The 16,661-nt window shown below is 57.0% G+C and overlaps 1 protein-coding gene across 1 annotated transcript in view; it reads right to left on the reverse strand.

Annotated features, from left to right (window-relative positions):
- Positions 1 to 745: 745 nt before the first annotated feature.
- The window catches only part of Sez6l (seizure related 6 homolog like), a 60,948-nt gene continuing 45,032 nt past the window's right edge, over positions 746 to 16,661 (reverse strand). Inside the window, exons 13-17 of the mRNA XM_077796444.1 lie at positions 7,411 to 7,605; positions 6,104 to 6,136; positions 3,866 to 3,977; positions 2,894 to 2,996; positions 746 to 775 (exon numbers count right to left, since the gene is read on the reverse strand). Of these exons, the coding sequence (XP_077652570.1) occupies positions 746 to 775; positions 2,894 to 2,996; positions 3,866 to 3,977; positions 6,104 to 6,136; positions 7,411 to 7,605 (473 nt within the window). The remainder of the gene's footprint in view (positions 776 to 2,893; positions 2,997 to 3,865; positions 3,978 to 6,103; positions 6,137 to 7,410; positions 7,606 to 16,661) is intronic.

A 16,661-nucleotide genomic window follows, 5' to 3' on the forward strand; every position in this document is an offset into this window, starting at 1 on the left:
GGATTGAACTCAGTGCCCTCGACCACTGAGCCCCATCCCCAGCCCTGTTCTGTGTTTTATTTAGAGACAGGGGCTCACTGAGTTGCTTAGGGCCTCGCTGTGGCTGAGGCTGGCTTGGAACTCAGGATCCTCCTGCCTCAGCCTCCCCTGAGCTGTTGGGATGGCAGGCGTGGGCCACTGTGCCTGGCTTAGGGGACATCTTTGCTCGTGGGAGGGAGGAGATGAGGGCGAGAGCATTCGAAGCCGGTGAGATTGGAAAAGACAAACCAGAATGGGTGTCAGCGCCGTGCTAAAGTCCAAGGCGAGGTCACCCAACGAGAAAGACCCTTTTTGGACTGATCTTGGGATTTGGGTTTGGAGGCCACCTCCGTGGGCGTGGGTGTCCGAGACGCATGCAGTCCGATGCAGCCGTAGCGGGCGTTTTGGATGGTGGGGAGGAGGGGGGTTACTTTTCCTTCTTTTGCTGCCCTTGGCCGCTCTGCAAACCTCCCACCGGCCTTCAGAATGGAGGTGGTCACTGAACTCGGCTGCAGCTGCGACACCTGGAACCACACCTATTTCAATTTTAAATATAATAAATACAGTGAAGAAAACAGTAAATCTCCAATGAAGAGTCTAAAGAAAAGACAGAGGGCGCGTGGGGAAGGGAGGGGCTTCCATCAAATGCCACGTGGTCTCTGGATGGGCGTCTCCGGGGGGCGTGGCTGAGGCGACGTCCGCAGGCTCCTTCGCAGGGGCGGCTCCTTCAGATAGAAACCTCGTACTCTCTGGTCTCCTGCAAGAGGGAGAGAGCAGCACAGGTTTGAGAAGCCCTGGTGGGAGGGCGAGACCTGATGGTGCCAGTTCTTAGGAATTCCTGTGTCCCTGCCCTGGAACTCGTGACCCCTACTTGCTTCTGGGGATGGATCCTAAGCCAACGGCCGGCAGCAGGTGCGCGGACTGTGCTGTGTGCATCTGCTGTGGACAGGGCATGCCCCGGAAGCCTCTGGACCCCACGGGCTGATAAAGGACATGGGCAGCAGAATGAACCCCCCAGATGACAAGCAGCCGGTCCTAGGATCGCCAGCCAGCGGAGAGGAGCCTAAAACCCTGCTGAGCAAATCCATGTCTGTGGCTTTGAGCAACCGAGTTGGGGATTGTTTTCCGCTGAGTGTCCTGTTGGCTCCACAGGTCAGTGATACACCCTGCACATCCGTAGGAATGATCCAGGCTCTACAACGCCATGTCCAGGGTGGTGTCAGTCTCAAAAGCCTCTTCACCGCAGAGGAAGCCATCCAGTCTTGCCCCCTGCACCTCAGATGGAGCACTTATCTCCAAGGGGTACCAAGGCCTCAAAAAACTTCACACTCCAAACCAAATAACCCAATCCAGAAAAGAGCCAAGGAACTGAACAGGCACCTCACAGAAGAAGAAATAAAACTGATCCACAAACACGAAAAAAAGTTCATCATCTCTAGCAATTAGAGAAATGCAAATTAAAACTCCACTGAGATTTCATCTCACTCCAGCCGGAATGTTGGTGAAGATGTGGGAGGAAAAGGTACATCCTGATTGCTGGTGGGACTGCAAATTGGTGCAACCACTCTGGAAACAAGTATGGAGAGTCCTCAGAAAGTGTGTAATAGAGCCACCATTTCACCCATTTATCCCACTCCTCGGTGTATATCCAAAGGGGTTAAAATCAGCATGCTACAGTGACACAGCCACATCCATGTTTGTAGCACCTCAATTCACCATAGCCAAGCTATATCCAGAAGAATGGATAAAGAAAATGTGGTACGTACACACAATGGAATATTACTTAGCCTTAAAGAAGAATGAAATTATGGCATTTGCTGGTAAATGGATGGAGCTGGAGAATATCATGCTAAGTGAAATAAGCCAGTCCCCCCTCCCCCAAACCAAAGGCTGAATGTTCTCTCTGATATGTTGATGCTAATACACAATAAGGGGGGTGGAGAACCCAGTTCATTGGATTAGATAAAGGGAAGGAAGGGAAGGGAGGGCGATGGGAATGGGAAAGACAGTGGGGTGGACTGGACAGAACTTTCCTGTGTTCATAGTAAACACATGACCAGTGAAGCCACCTCATGCACGGCCACAAGAACGGGAAGCCACACTCCATGTCTGTCTGATGTGTCAGAACACACTCTACTGTCATGTGGAACCAACAAGAGCAGATAAGAAAATCATGAACACCTAAAGACCAAACAACTAAAGTGCCACTTGCACGGGCCTGGCCTTTCTCTGGGATCTGGAAGAAGATGCAGAGGGTCCAAAGCAGCCTCTGCCCCTTCTTGGTGGGATGGGGATGTCCCCATCTGGGATGGCTGCAGCCTGGGGTAGCAACCAAGTCAATCTCTCCCATGTTCACGGAGCGCGTGGAGTGTATCCCAGGTGAGGAGCAGGGAAGGCAAGAAGTCACAGGCTCACTTGGCAGTGGTCATGGTCACCGCGTTGGTGGAAGTCTCTGGTTCCTGCTGGGCCCACACTAATGAACAACCACATCTACATTTCGGGCAGGATCTAAGGTGGCCCCCACTGTGCCCACCTCCTGGTGTCATGCCCCTGTGTGGTCCCCTTCTCTGCGGGGTGGGTGGGCCTGTGACAGGACTCTAGCACAAGGACGTCCCTCCTGTGCTGACATCGGGCAGGACTGTGACCTCTGTCTTGGTAGGAGGGACACTCCTGCTGTGAGCTGCTCTGTGGAGAGCCCTTTCCCCCCATGCCTGTCCCCCCTCCCCAGGCCTTCAGACTCTCTTTGGCTCTGGTCACTTGCAGACAGAGCTGGCCAGCTCAGCAGGGGACTTGGCAGGAGTGGGACAAGGCCACTGGATGTGCCTCCACCCGCTGCAGGTGGGGGGACAGGAGGCGGGAAGGGCGAGCAACTCACCCCCGTCTCATAAATGGGGTTGTCAAACTCGGTCTCCACGGTGATCTGGCTGTAGGGGTGGGAGTACATGAGGGGCAGGCGGAGGCTCGAGTAATAGCGGCACCTGCGAGGAGGGGACTGCGGTTAGTACTCAGACACCGAACAGCTGGCGCCCCTCCGTGACTGACAAGGGTGTGTGTGGAAACCGCCTCTCACAGGTGACTCACCTTAGCTGTCATTTATTTGTCTGCAGTCTCCCCCCCCCCCCAGATCTTGAGCTCCACTTGGGTGGGCACGGTGCACCTTAGACGCTGGCTGCCTCGGGGCCTTTGCACGTGTGCCTTCTCTGCCTGCATCCGCCCCTCCCACAGACCGGCTGGTCTGCTCCTGATCACACCCTCAAGTTCTCGCTCAAGTGCCCTGTCCGTGGGGCCTCTGCTGCCTACTCCTTAAAAACCATCTCGACCCCAGAGCCCTTTTCTCCCTTCCCAGTTCCTCTTCTGTCCCAACGCACTGCATGCTTCTCTGAGGTGCTCCGCCTGCTGTCCCCCTCGCCCGCTCGCCGAGGATCCTGATCCTAGAAGGCAAAGACTGTGCTTTGTGCCGTCCAGAGGCTGCCTGGCACAGAGTAGGTGCGCCCCGGCTGTGACTCTGGAAGCTTGGTGATTGGACCACGCGGGGGAGTATCTTCCCTCTCCACCTAGTGCAGGCTAGCGGCCACCAGCACCAGGGACAATGGCTGGTCCCGATCTGATGACCAGCGTGTAATTGTTGCATAAGCGAGCGGGCGAGTGGACCGTGGGATGGGTGAGTCAGTGCACTGCGGTGAGTACTGTCCGTGTCCCCTAAGTCCCTAAGTTCTCTGGGGTCAGGGATGGTGTCTGTCCCCTCTGCTGCCCATCTGGAGGCTTGGCAGGTGCCCAGGAGGCCATCGCAGGTGCCTCTGCCCCGAGCGGCAGGTGGGATGCGGAGCGCCGCCCCTCCCCCTCCTACCTGGTGACGTAAATGTAGGCTCCGCCCAGCAGCAAGGAGATGAGGAGGACCGGGATGAAGATGGCCAGGGCCACGTTCCCGCCTTCCAGCGACGACTCTGCTGCCGCTTCTGCTACTGAACAAGGAAGCCACTGAGGCCCGTCTCACGCCCCCCACCCCGGGTGCCCGCTCTGGGGGCGACCCCGCCCTCCCGGTGCTGCGGTCCCCAAGAGGCTGATGCCCCAGAGCCCCAGCCGCCGGAGGGCGGAGGCAGACACCAGGGGCCCCGGAGCCCAGACTCGTTCTGCGGTGGCATGGCCAGAAGGGCCACCGGAATGACAGCTGGGATCCCGATCACCTCTGTGCCATCTGGGGGCGGGAGGTGGGTACACTCGGGCTAGAATCCAAGGCAAGGGAAATCAGAGAAGTGGAAAAAACCCCAAAGGTGGTGACCAGGAGGGCAGGCTCCTTGGACCGTCCACGGGGTGCAGAGGAGAGAAGAGATGGGCTGGGCTGTGACCCTGGGTTCAACCTCATGTGACAAAAAGACAAAACCCCAAAACCAAAACCAAAAAACCCAACTAAACTGAGCCTCAGACAGTTGCCTGTGCCCAGGGTCAGCCACGAGGTCTCGACCAGGAGCTTCCAACCCTGGAGCCAGTCCGGGACCTCGTCACCCCAGCTGGGGTCCCTGCCAGCACCACTCGGGGACATTTCAGCCCAGGGGAGGGTGGGAGCTGCTGGGGGAGCTCTCAGGCTGCAGGTGGAGGACACCCCGACTATGAGGAGCCCTGGGCTTCCTCCAGAACCCCAGCTGCCCATTCCTGGGTGACTCTCTTGGTGTCACCTGGGGGCTCCCACAGCGAGGGTGGTGGCCATGGCAAGGACTAGCGCAGCTCTCTGGGGCATTTCCCAGCACGGCTTGACGGGGACCCAGGTGGCGTGAGAGCCTAGGCTGCAGGGCTTCTCCGCCTGCTCCGCAGTCACGTCCAGCAGAGCCGAGCTGTCCTCCAATCTATAACCCATTAACCGCCACTTGACAGGGTCTGAAAAAATCAATCCTAATACAACAATAAATGCGCGAGCACAGAACGTTACAAGGGCGCTCACCGAGTCTGAGAACCCGCCCGGGGAGACTGTCACGGTTCGCTGGCTGGCAGAAGGCAGGCCCGGAGCCCCGCCGGAGAATAACAGCGAGACGTGCCCCTTATTTTCCAGGTGGAGGGACCCACACACCCTCCTCTGTCCCTTATGTTGGAACCCTGGCTCTGCCTGCTTGGATTAGGATGGGGTCTGCTGCAAGGAACAGCAGCTCATGACACGGCATCTGCAGAGCCCCAGACACGACGTGACCTCATTATTGTCCCAGAGCAAACGGTGGCTCCAGAAAGAACAGCAGCAGCCGCGTAATTGGTGGAGACATCTACAGAAATGCGACAATCGAGGTTTTCCTAGGGCTGGAGTGGGAGGTGTTTGTACCCCATTGAACAGAGGCAGAGGAAAGAGAGGGACCGCCACGGAAAAGAGCCCAGCACCCTGCACGGTTCTCAACATCTGCTCCGCATTAATAAAACTCCCTTGGGGATTTGTAATGAAAGGTCAGGGAGAGGGAGGGGAATGTTGGGGAAGAGACAGAATGAAAGGGAGAACAGACCCTGGGACTGTCCTGAGCTCCCCCTCCCTGCAGAGGGCAGGGGGTGCTTGACTGAGCAGGGAACAGGGCTGAAAGGTCACAACAGGGGCTTAGGGCTGGGGACGCTTGGTATTGAATTTAATATTTTTGCCTTGTGATTGTCATGTAGAGAACTGGTATCAAGTCCCTCCAGGTTGTATTCAGGATAAGTTGCAATTCTAATGACTTGCTTTTCTTTATACATTCTTTCTATTTTTTTTTTGGGGGGGGGGTACTGGGGATTGAACCCAGGGATACTTAAGCCATCAGCAGTTTTTAAAAATATTTTATTTAGAGACAGGGTCGGAGTTGCTTAGGGCCTCCCTGTGGCTGAGGCTGGCTTTGAACTCTAGATCCTCCGGCCTCAGCCTCCCAAGCTTCTGGGTTGACAGGTGGGCCCCACCGCCCCCGGCCGTTCCTGTTTGGGAATCACCTCTGGCAGAGTGAAGGCGGAATGAGTCATCATGTTGGTAAGTATCCGGACAGAGATATTCACAGACCTGCCCCGGTTTTCTGCTATTAGCTTGATGCATTGAGTGTTTTTTTTTTTTTTTTTTTTTTCTCTCTCATACTGGAATTGAACTCACCTTCTAAAGCGTGTTCAAAACTGTCCTGATTAACTGCAAGAGAAATTGGGAGGCATCAGTCAACGTCAAGCAGATGGGCTCTGATTGCATAAAAGGAAGCCAAGAAAAACCAGACGTGAAAGTGTGCGCTCATGTGTCTTGGGCTTCTGTACGCAGGGGAGCACTCCCTTCATTTCCAAGGGAAGACGAGACAGAGTAAAGACATTAGCCCAATAACAGTGACAATGAACAATCACTCCTCGCCCTGTGTCTGGTATTGTGCCAAGAGCTGCCCACACGGTGCCTGAGTCAACCCTTACCGCGGCCCCACTAGGTAGATAACCGTTACACCACCATCTTACACGAGAGTCGAGTTTCAGAGATGTGCAGTGATTTCCCTGACGTCACACAGCGTCTGAGAGATGGTGGTGTGACTTCAACCTGGACTGCTGGGCTGTCTCTTCCCTGTGCTCTCAACTACGTGGTGAGGGCTCTTGCATGGCTTTCAGGAGACATGGTGAGCTTGAGGCCCTTCCCTGCTTGTCACGCTCATCAGAGTCAGCCCAGCCCATCTCCTTTCCATCCCGCGGGTAGGGACGGGTAGGGACGAGGCCTGGCCCGCCATGGAGAGCCACTTCCAGCTACTTTATTCCTAGAGCACCTGGCGGCCCAGGAGACGGAGCCGGCCCCCACGTGCCCTGGCCTAAAGGACGTGGCAGCCGAGCCCCCCGATTTTCCATCCAGGATGGGTGCTTCTTCCCAGGGTTCAAGACTGCAGTGGTAGGGGACAGCAGGCCAGCGGAGGCCGCGGGCTCGGTGACAGGCGCGTCCTACCCGATCCCGAGACCTCCTGAGGAGGGGCGGCCCCAAGACCAGCGGAAAAGCTGACTGGGAACTGGCCAGCGCACTGACTTGGGTGTGTCCCCAGCCTGTCACGCGGCGGACAGCCAGTCCTCATACCTGTCTCCTGGTGTATTTGGGGGTGGCCTTTGGAGATGATCAGGTGAGTTGAGGCCTAGAGGGTGGCCCTCCCTGTGGCACTGTGGCTTCGTGGGAAGAGGAGGAGAGACCGGGGCTGGCACACATCCCTGTCTCACCACGGGATGCTCTGGCCAGATGCTGAGCAGATGTGGTACCCAGCTCACGGACTTCCCAGCGTCAGAACCACAAGCTGAATCATAGACTTCTATTCTTAATAAGGTCCCCTGCCTCAGGCCTCTTGTTACAGCAACAGAAAACGGAGGAGAACAGGTGGCCTGCTAGGTTTCACCAGGGACAGCCACCCGCCCCTTCAGAGCAGCTCCAGGGGCCCCAGGACTCTTCTTTACCTTTACAGACAGGCAGGGGCCCGTTCCAGTGGGATGGCTGTCCCAGGATGCACCGGATGGTCACTTCGCCCATGAGCTCGAAGCCTTCGTAGCACATGAAGGTGAGGGACTCGCCGGGCAGGTAGAGTCGCTTGTACAGGATCTGGTATCCATTTTCAGGCAACCCTGGGTTGTCACACGCCAGGGACTCCTCCGCTGAAACGCAAGCCGCGGGGGGCTCGGATGAGACGGTGTGAAACAAAGGTGGGGACACCCACTCCGAGCCCACGGGGCCCAGCTTCCACCTGGCGGCAGGCCCACTCCAGTCCACCTCACATCAAATGGTCATCCGTTCCTCAGGCTTTTCTCTCTACCACCTCTGGGCCCAAACTAAGCATTCACAGGGTTGTGAAACCGGGTTGAACTCTGGTTCTTTTGCTTATTAGCTGTGTGACCTGCAGCAAGTGGCATAACCTCTCTGATCCTAGGTTTCCTTATCAGCACAACTGGGAATAATAGTACCTATCTCACAGGGGTTTAGAGGGTTAAATAAGATGTAAACTGCTCAGGATGTTCTTGGAATGTCAGCCATTCAGGAAGCAGCAGGTGGCATGGTGGGTAATGAAGGGATAATCTTGCTTCTCCTCTTACACCTGACCCACCCACCTATCGCATGCCGGGTCTTGTCTTTCAGTACTCAGTCCTCATTGCTCCTCCTCTTGGAAACCTTCTTGGATGCCTCCCTAGTCATGGATCTTTCCTTCCTCCCTCCACTCAGTCTATGGTATTAATGATCGATTATGGTATTGAGTATTGATTATGGTTTTGATGATTGATCATGGTATTGGTCATTGATTATGCGGTCGATCATTCAATGAAGTGTCTGCTTCCCTTCCTGGACATGAGTCTGTCACACTGTGTTGGAAGCTCAAGGCCTGGGATACAGCAGGAGTTTAATCATGGCCTCAGCTAATAAGCTCCTGCTAGCACCTGTGTCTGTTCCCTCCAGCTGCAGACACCTGGTACGAGGTGCCAGAGAGCTGAGCTGCAGGTGGGTGGATGACCAGCAAACCCGCCCCATGCCTAGGACTACAGGATGTTTAAGTCACAGTAAAATCCCCACAGCCCGAGAGTCACCATCTTGGCCACTGAGTGTTGGGGACATTCTCAGTGATGTGCCAGCCATCTCCAGAGCTTCCGTCTTGCACACCTGGAGCTCTGCGTTAGACGACTCCCGTCTCCCCTCCCAGCTCCGGCCCCTCCCTTCTGCTTTCTTCTCTGTGAACTTGACGGCCTCAGGGACCTCAGGGTCAAGGTGTCACACGGCAGTTGTCTTTTGGGGACTGGCTTACTTGTCTGAGCATCATGTCCTCAGGTTCATCTAGGCTGTAGCCCGTGTCACAGTTTTCATCTTTTTTTTTTTGGGGGGGGGGTCCCAGGGATTGAACCAGGGGCCCTCGACCACTGAGCCCCACCCCAGCCCTGTTCTGTGTTTTATTTAGAGACAGGGTCTCCCTGAGCTGCTGAGGGCCTCGCTGTGGCTGAGGCTGGCTTTTTTTTTTTTTTTAAAGAGAGAGTGAGAGAGGAGAGAGAGAGAGAGAGAGAGAGAGAGAGAGAGAGAGAGAGAGAGAGAGAGAATTTTTTTTAAATATTTATTTTTTAGTTCTTGGCGGACACAACATCTTTGTTGGTATGTGGTGCTGAGGATTGAACCCAGGCCGCATGCATGCCAGGCGAGCGCGCCACCGCTTGAGCCACATCCCCAGCCCTGAGGCTGGCTTTGAACTCGTGATCCTCCTGCCTCAGCCTCCTGAGCTGCTGGGATGACAGGTGTGGGCCACGATGCCTGGCCAGGTTTCGTCCTTTTAAAGGCTGAATAATGCTCCGTGTGTGGATGGACCACATGTGGTGTGTGTCCCCGCCTGGGGACCCCCAGTGCTTCCTCTCGGCTCACGTGAACGATGCTGCTGCTGAAAGACGTTGTGAGTCCTGCTTTCTGTGTAGGCCCCCACAGTGGACTTGCTCATCCATGTCCATCCCACTTTTAATCTTCCCGAGGACCTGCCAGATCCACCTCCCCCACCTGTGCTCCTGGGTCCTGGTCTCTCCATGCCGGATCCTACGCAGCTCCTCCTTGGTCAGCTCCTGACTCGGGACCTGCCATCACCGATCCGGAAAGGTCTCCCACCAGTGCCTTCGGATCGCCCCTGGTAGTGCCACTCAAGAGAGAAGGTTCTGGAAGTCTCCTGCGGCGTCTGAGTGATCTGTAGACAATTCCTGGGGTCTTGCCCCTGCAGACCCCCGGTGCAGATGGAGCGGGGGCCATTCCCACCCCACCCGATGACCCCAACGCTGGGGAAAGGACACGGCTCCTGCAGGTTCAGCCCCTCCCCGTCCCACCTCCTGTTCTGCGTCTCCTGGGACCAGTGGTGCTTTGCCTCCTGGATGCGCCACCCACCCTACAGCATGAGCCTGGGGAGCCCCTCCCTGGTGCGCCCTCTCTCCTCCTATGGATAGGTGACACGGGTGACTCACGACTAGACAGCCCTTCAGGTCCCCGTCTCCTGTGACATCTCTCTGTCTCTTGGAGGGTGGGTAGGACCCGGACCTGCTCTTAACCCAAAGAACACGTCAGAGGGACTGGGACACCACCGCACGCCGTGGCTGCAAGACGGTCACTCTGTGTGCCCAGTCAGCAGGTGTTTATGAGCAGCGGTTATGTGCCAGCCCGGGGTACCGACCAGAGCACAGGGGGACACAGAGGGACTTCACCCCCGGCCCCTGGAACCTGTGGGTGGGAGACGCGCTGTACACAGGCCCGATGGGATCTTCTCCCTGTGACTGTGACCTGCACGCTCACTCTTCAGTGTGTGGGACAGGAATCCAATAGTCACGGAGCTTCTGCAAACCAGGATGTTTCCCGTGGTATCCCAGATCTCTGGCTCAGGGATCCGGCGATCCTGGGCTCACGTGGCCTCTGGCGGAGGTTGGCTGGGGCCCAGGAGCTGTTGTCTCACAGAGCTGTGCCTGGCCCTGCGGGCACTCAGTCCGTCACCCTTCCAAAGAGGGAGCCAACCAACAGGTGGGTGTGGGACAGCAGTCGTCACCACTGAGGAAGGATCTGGGCTTTGCTCTCCTGGGTGGGGGGTGGGGCCTGCTGGCACCCTGAGCTGACGGGTTTTCTTGTCTACCCCAGTGACTGTCACCACCAGGAGCCAGGAGATATTTTATTCTCACTCTCAAGATCCAGGGAAGGGATGGCAAAGGGGACTGTCCAGGCCCTGGGCTGCTGGAGGTGTGTCCGGCATGATAAGGAGGAGGGACCCTGCAGGAATTCAGAATCTATTTCACACCCGCGGACCGCAGGCCGGGGGAGTCCTGCAGAGGGGCTGGGGTCAGAAGGCTCCCTGTCCTGCGGAGCTCAGGGTCCAGGTGCTCTGAGTCCAATCAATGTGTAAACAGTTTGATTAAAAAAGCAAAAGGCACGTGCCGTTGGCCAGACCCAGGAGACCCCGGTGCCGGCAGGACACCCCTGGCTTAGCTGAGGGGGGTGACTGAGTGAGGGGAGGAGGGGGGTGACTGAGTGAGGGGAGGCGGGCGAGGGTCGGGATGTTGCAGATCCTCTTTGGATCAGACTCCTGGGCCTGCAGCGTGCGCCTGGGCCACGGGTTGTGGGGTGGGAAAGACGTTTTCTCATGGCCTCACATAGAGTCCCGATACGCCATTTCATAAGCAGGTGGGCTGTGTCCTTGTCTACTGAACGACGGCAGCACCGGGCCAGCTCCTGTTCTAATGACTCCTCTGCAAATCCTCTGAGAAGACCCCGGAGCCCCAGGCCAGCTGGGCTCACTGCTGCGTCCTCTGCAGCCTGGCATACAGTAGGTGCCCCATCAATGTTTTCTTTTTTCTTTTTGGTACCAGGGTTGAACCAGTGGCACATCCCAGTCCTTTTTATTTTTTATTTAGAGAGAGGGTCTCACTAAGTTGCTTAGGGCTTTGTTCAGTTGCTGAGGCTGGCCTCAACCTGGCAATCCTCCTGCTTCAGCCTCTCGAGCTGCTGGGATTATAGGTGTGGGCCACTGCACCCGGCTCCAATCAGGGTTTCTTGAATGATCTTATATGAACTCAATTCAAGGAGGGTTCTAGAGTGAACGTGCTTCAGATCCAGTGTCCACGGCCCAGAGTCAGACCTGGGTGGTATGTCTCGGCACACACACGGCGGGTAGTATGCACCACAGTGTTGAGGAGTTAGAGTCCCTGCACGACACTATCAAGTGCATATATCTCTGAAGTCCAGGATTAGCTTTCTGGGTTTCTTTTTCAGTCCTACTATGACTCTGCACCTACTATGTGCCAGACCTGTGCTGGGAGCTGGGTGGAGAGTGGGGAGTCAGATCAGGAAGATTTCTGTTATCCCAGAACTCAGTCTAATGGAGAAGAGCCAGCAGTTATCATGGCGATCCAGTGTGGTGGCATCTCTGCGGAGGGGCCAGCACAGGGGCGTCTCCTCCTCCTCTCCCTCTGCTTCCTCTTGAGACCCCCAGAGAAGGAAAATCCTGTAGCACCCGCAGTGCGGAGAGTGACCAGCAGATGGCAGTGTTACCCAGCAGATTTCCAGGTCCCTTTCCTTGGAATTCCCTTTCATGAAGTCACCGAGATTAATGAACACAGCAAATATTTATTGAGCACCTTCTATGTGCCAGGCACTGTTCTTGTCCCTGAGCATGCGATAATGAGCGAGACAGACATGGCTGTACCTTTATGTCATTTAACAAGAATTCATTCACGGATGAATTGATCCCGGGTGCCTGCCCTGTGCCAAGAGGACAGAGAGTGACCAAGGGGGCGTCCTGGAGGTGGAGGGGGAAATGGTAGTAGGCCCAGGCGAGGCGAGGCCGTGGGTCCCACAGCTGCCCTGGCTGAGCGCCAGAGTCTCCCGACTCACCCAGGACCCGGCTCTGCCCCCTGAGGTCAATTAAGCAGGCCCCAGGGCGCTCTTAAGAAATCCCTCGGGGATCCTGAAGCTCATCCAGGGCTCAGAACTGCTGCGTTGTCTCTGGGCCTGGCTGATCCATTCATTAATCATTTAATGAATTCATTTCGGCAACATGGGCACATCCATCCTGTGTGGGGTGACTTGCGGAGGTCACCTCTGATCCTCCCACCTCCCCAGAGGGAGGGACTGTCCTGGCCAGAGTAGCCACGCTCACCAAGAGCGTCCTAGGGACCAGACGCCATGGGGAATTTCCCATCGAGGCCCTCGATTCATGATCACAGGGACCCCAGGAAGAGGCCGTTACCTCATCCCCGTCTTCGACCGGAGGACCCGAAGCTCAGAACCGCTGGTCATCTGCCAGAGGCCCAGGCCAGCGACTGGCCAAGCCAGGTTTACAGGCACCTGGAATCTGTTGTTCCTGCACCGTGCACCCATTTGACAGACGAGGCCACTGAGGTTCTGGGGACCCATGTGTGAAAAGTCTCCAAGGAGGTGGTGACTGAGCTGTGAGTCTAGGGTTCTGGGCCTCTCAAGTCGGTCGGATTCAGGTTGGATCCCAGTGTAAGTGAGAGTGTGAGAAGGATTTCAGGTGGACTCACTCCCAGGTAGAAGCAGCTCTCTCTGAGTGTGCACCTTCAGAGCCCCGGAGGTGGCAGGAGAGGGATCCAGAAAGTGGCCTGAATTTAAAACTGGAGACCTGGGTCTGCTGTGTGACCTTGGATGAGTCACTTTCTGTCTCTGGTCTCCATTTTTTCCCATCGGTTCAGTAGACGGGGCTGGGCCAACACCCGGAGCTTAGCAGAATCGTGGGTGGGCAGTAGTATGTCCCCACACCCTGAAACGAGGTCAGCCCAGGTGGGTTTTCTCCATCTTGACATGATTGGCATTTGGGGCCGGGTCCTTCTTTGCGGTGGGGGCTGTGTCCTAGATATGGCGTGCACCCCCTTTTCCACCACCAAGGATTCTCTAGACATTTCAGGACCAGGGTTCTCTGAACACCACGGTCTAAGGTTTTGACACCTCTGTTGTAACTGGAGTGACGTCATCCTGCGCTCTCTGGGGACCCTCTGACGTCTTGCAGACAGAAGCACCAACCTGCCCCCCTCTTCTGCTTTTCCTCCAGTTTCCCTCTCTGTAAGGAAGAGATGCTCCTCTTTAGAGGACATTTGGACAAAATGCTCAAGATGAAGCCGTGACTGTCACGACTGGTTTGTAGAAGACCCCGTGAGTCGTGCAGCACTGGAACTCAGTGGGAATTGGCACCCAGCGTACATTGAGCATCTACTGCATGCCGGGTACGCCACTGTGGGCTTTCAGGCTGGTGCTGGCCATGCTCAGCTGTTAATCCTCTGGAGGAGGAAACCGGCTTGTCTGAAGCCACATAACACCACCAGTAAGCAGCAGGGCTGGGATGTCACCGGGACCCACTGCGCTCTGTGTCCTGTGTGTGTAACGGTTTTCTCTAATGAGGAGCCCCTCTGTGCTTAACCCCCCAGGGTCTTCCCGAGTTTCTCTGGGCTTTGCTTTCTCAGAGCTCAGTATTTTTCTAAATGAAGATCAACACTCAGCAGCCTCCACTTGCTGGCCAAGGGAGGCCGACGGGGGGAGCTTGTCCATGAGCCCCGACAGCGGCCACAGTCTGGCCACAGCAGATGGAGGCTCGGCCCAGCTGCGACATCCTCATACCCCGAGTTCAGGGCGCTCTGTGAAGGGCCTGGGAGGTTTGAATGCCGTCCCAGTAAGTGACTTTCGTGTCTGATCCTATGAGCTCTCAATAGGTGGCTGTGATAAGTTGCAGCATGTGCCGTGAGAGATGGTCTCTAGGTTCTGTGGGAAACATGGTCCAGTCCTGGGGTCAAGGAGGACTTCCTGGAGGAGGTGACCCAAAGATGGATTGCTATGTCACTCCTAGGCCTGTTTCTCCTCCCTGGTTCCTGTAGGCTCCGGCTCCGTGAGAGTGTGGATCATGTCTGCCTGGCCATTGCCGTGTGTCCAGGGGCTAGCACTGTGGTTCCCAAACTTTGCCCCGGGGCACCCTGGGGTGCCACCAGGCACTCACAGGAGGGCTTTCAAAACTTTTGAGGGAACACAGGGACCTCCGTCAGACCCCTGTGAACTGCTCCACGAGCTCAAGGTCATCCCCAAGTTCACCCAGGGACAGGCTCCGGGCAGAGAGGAGGGGCCCGGGAGGATGTATCCCTCCAGGCCACCCCCACCCACCTCCGCCAGCCTTGCCCACCTGCCCCGGTCACCCCCCAGGTGGTGCCAACCAGGAAGGACAGCTTCAGTCACAGCTCTCAGGACCTGTCCTGCACCTCTGGACGTTCCTGAGGGAGCCCAGGAGCCTCTGGGGCACCTCAGATCCCAGGTGTAGCACCACCGAGATGCAGCAGGTTGAATGTTGTTCGCACCGACTGCTTCGAAAGTGGGCCACCGGGTGTGTGGGCCCAGGGCGTCAAGCGTGGGGGCCTCGGTTTTGATGTGGCTGCATACAGGAGGCGCTCACTGAGCAGATGAGCTGCTGCCATTACCTACTGTGAATCTCAGGGGTTCCCAGAAGCCCACAAGTCAGGGCTTGGTCCCACCTGGGTGCTGTTGGGGGACGGGAACCTTGAAGAGGCGGGGCTTGGCAGGAGGCTTTAGGTCATGGGAGCGTGCCCTTGGAAGGGGGCGTGCCCTTGGAAGGGGGCGTGCCCTTGGAAGGGGGCGTGCCCACAGCCGCCTCTGCTCCCACGTCCTTGTGCTGGGGTACGGAGTTTTGTTCCACCAGGTCATGCTGCCGAAATGTGCTGCCACAGGCCCCCATGAGGGGGCCAATCCATCATGGACAGGGTCATCCAAGACCCTAAAGTCACGGAAGCATACCCTGCTCCACAGACAGTATGACTTCTTTTCCCAGGCAAAGGCTCTGAGGCCAGAGAGGGCAAGTTACTTGCCCAAAGTCTCCCAGCAGAGCTGGGGGTGTGTCCAAAAACCTGCCACAGGCCCCTGTCATCCCCCGTCACCCTCGCCTGCTGCCTGCAACCCAGCTGCCACCCCAGGGCAGCTTCTCCCAGCCCCTGGGAGCCCAGCGAGCCACCTGACACCCTTGGCTGGCGGGCTCATTAGCGTCTTTTTTTGTCGGGGAGCCTCTAACTGCCTGCAGGTGGGGCCGCAGGGAGGGAGGCCGCTGGCTGAGATCTAGGAAGGCCGGGCAGCCGGGAGGGTCTGGGGAGGCTGCGTCTCAGAGCGGAATCCCTTTTCCTTTTTCATCAAGGGCAGCTCCGCTTGCTGTGCTCCAAACACGCTTTTGTGTTGAGCGGCTCCTCCCTGGGCTCTGACCCTGAGCTGCCACCGCGGCTTCGGGGGACTCCTGGGGAGGCCGTGGGGAGGGAGAACGTCATCCCTTCCTGATGGCGGCTCAGAATCACAGCTGCTCCTGGGCCCTGGAGGTGGGAAGGCAGACGTCGAGGTGCAACAGGACTGTGCCCTGAGACCCATGGGGTCTCTGCTTCCGGTCGAGGCCAGCAAGGCCCGGAGCTCCTGTCTCTGCCCCTGTCCCCGTGTGGCCTGGCCCAGGCTGAGTCTCCACGTGCACACCGTTTCCCAGCCCCTTCCCCTGCCTCCTTTTAGGACAGGGCCTTACTAGGTTGCCCAGGCTGACCTCAAACTCAAGTGATCCTCCTGCCTCAGCCTCCCCAGCTGCTGAAACCACGGGCCCCACCCCAGTGCTTGGCTCTCTCATAAGACACGGGTCACCGGAGTAGCACCCCCCTCAATATAATAGGACCACATCTTAATTTGTCACACCTGTAAAGAAAGGCCCCCCCTTTTTTTGTACCCAGTATTGAACTCAGGGGCCCTCGACCACTGAGCCCCGTCCCCAGCCCTATTTTGTATTTAGAGACAGGGTCTCACTGAGTTGCTTAGCACCTTGCTTTGGCTGAGGCTGGCTTTGAACCTGTGATCCTCCTGCCTCACCCTGCTGAGCTGCTGGGATGACAGGCGTGGGCCACCAGGCCCAGCAGGCCCTGATCTTGATAAAGGCCACAGTTATGGGGCGTCAGGACCCTAACCCAGCTCTTCTGAGGAATACCACTCCACCCATAACAGAACCTGAAGGGACTGCGGAAGGAGGTGTGGCCGAGGCTCAGGGGCAGGGCCACAGGCTGAAGTCTCATTGGGCTGTGAGTTTGTGCCCGTCTGTCAGCCAAGGCAAAAGGAGGTCGGGTTAGGGCTGGCGTGAGCGGTGGTGGACGTGGAGGGGAGAGTCCCAAGTTTGAGTCTGAGGGAGCGT

This window comes from Urocitellus parryii, chromosome 3 (assembly GCF_045843805.1).
Source record: "Urocitellus parryii isolate mUroPar1 chromosome 3, mUroPar1.hap1, whole genome shotgun sequence".
Taxonomy (NCBI): Eukaryota; Metazoa; Chordata; class Mammalia; order Rodentia; family Sciuridae; genus Urocitellus; species Urocitellus parryii.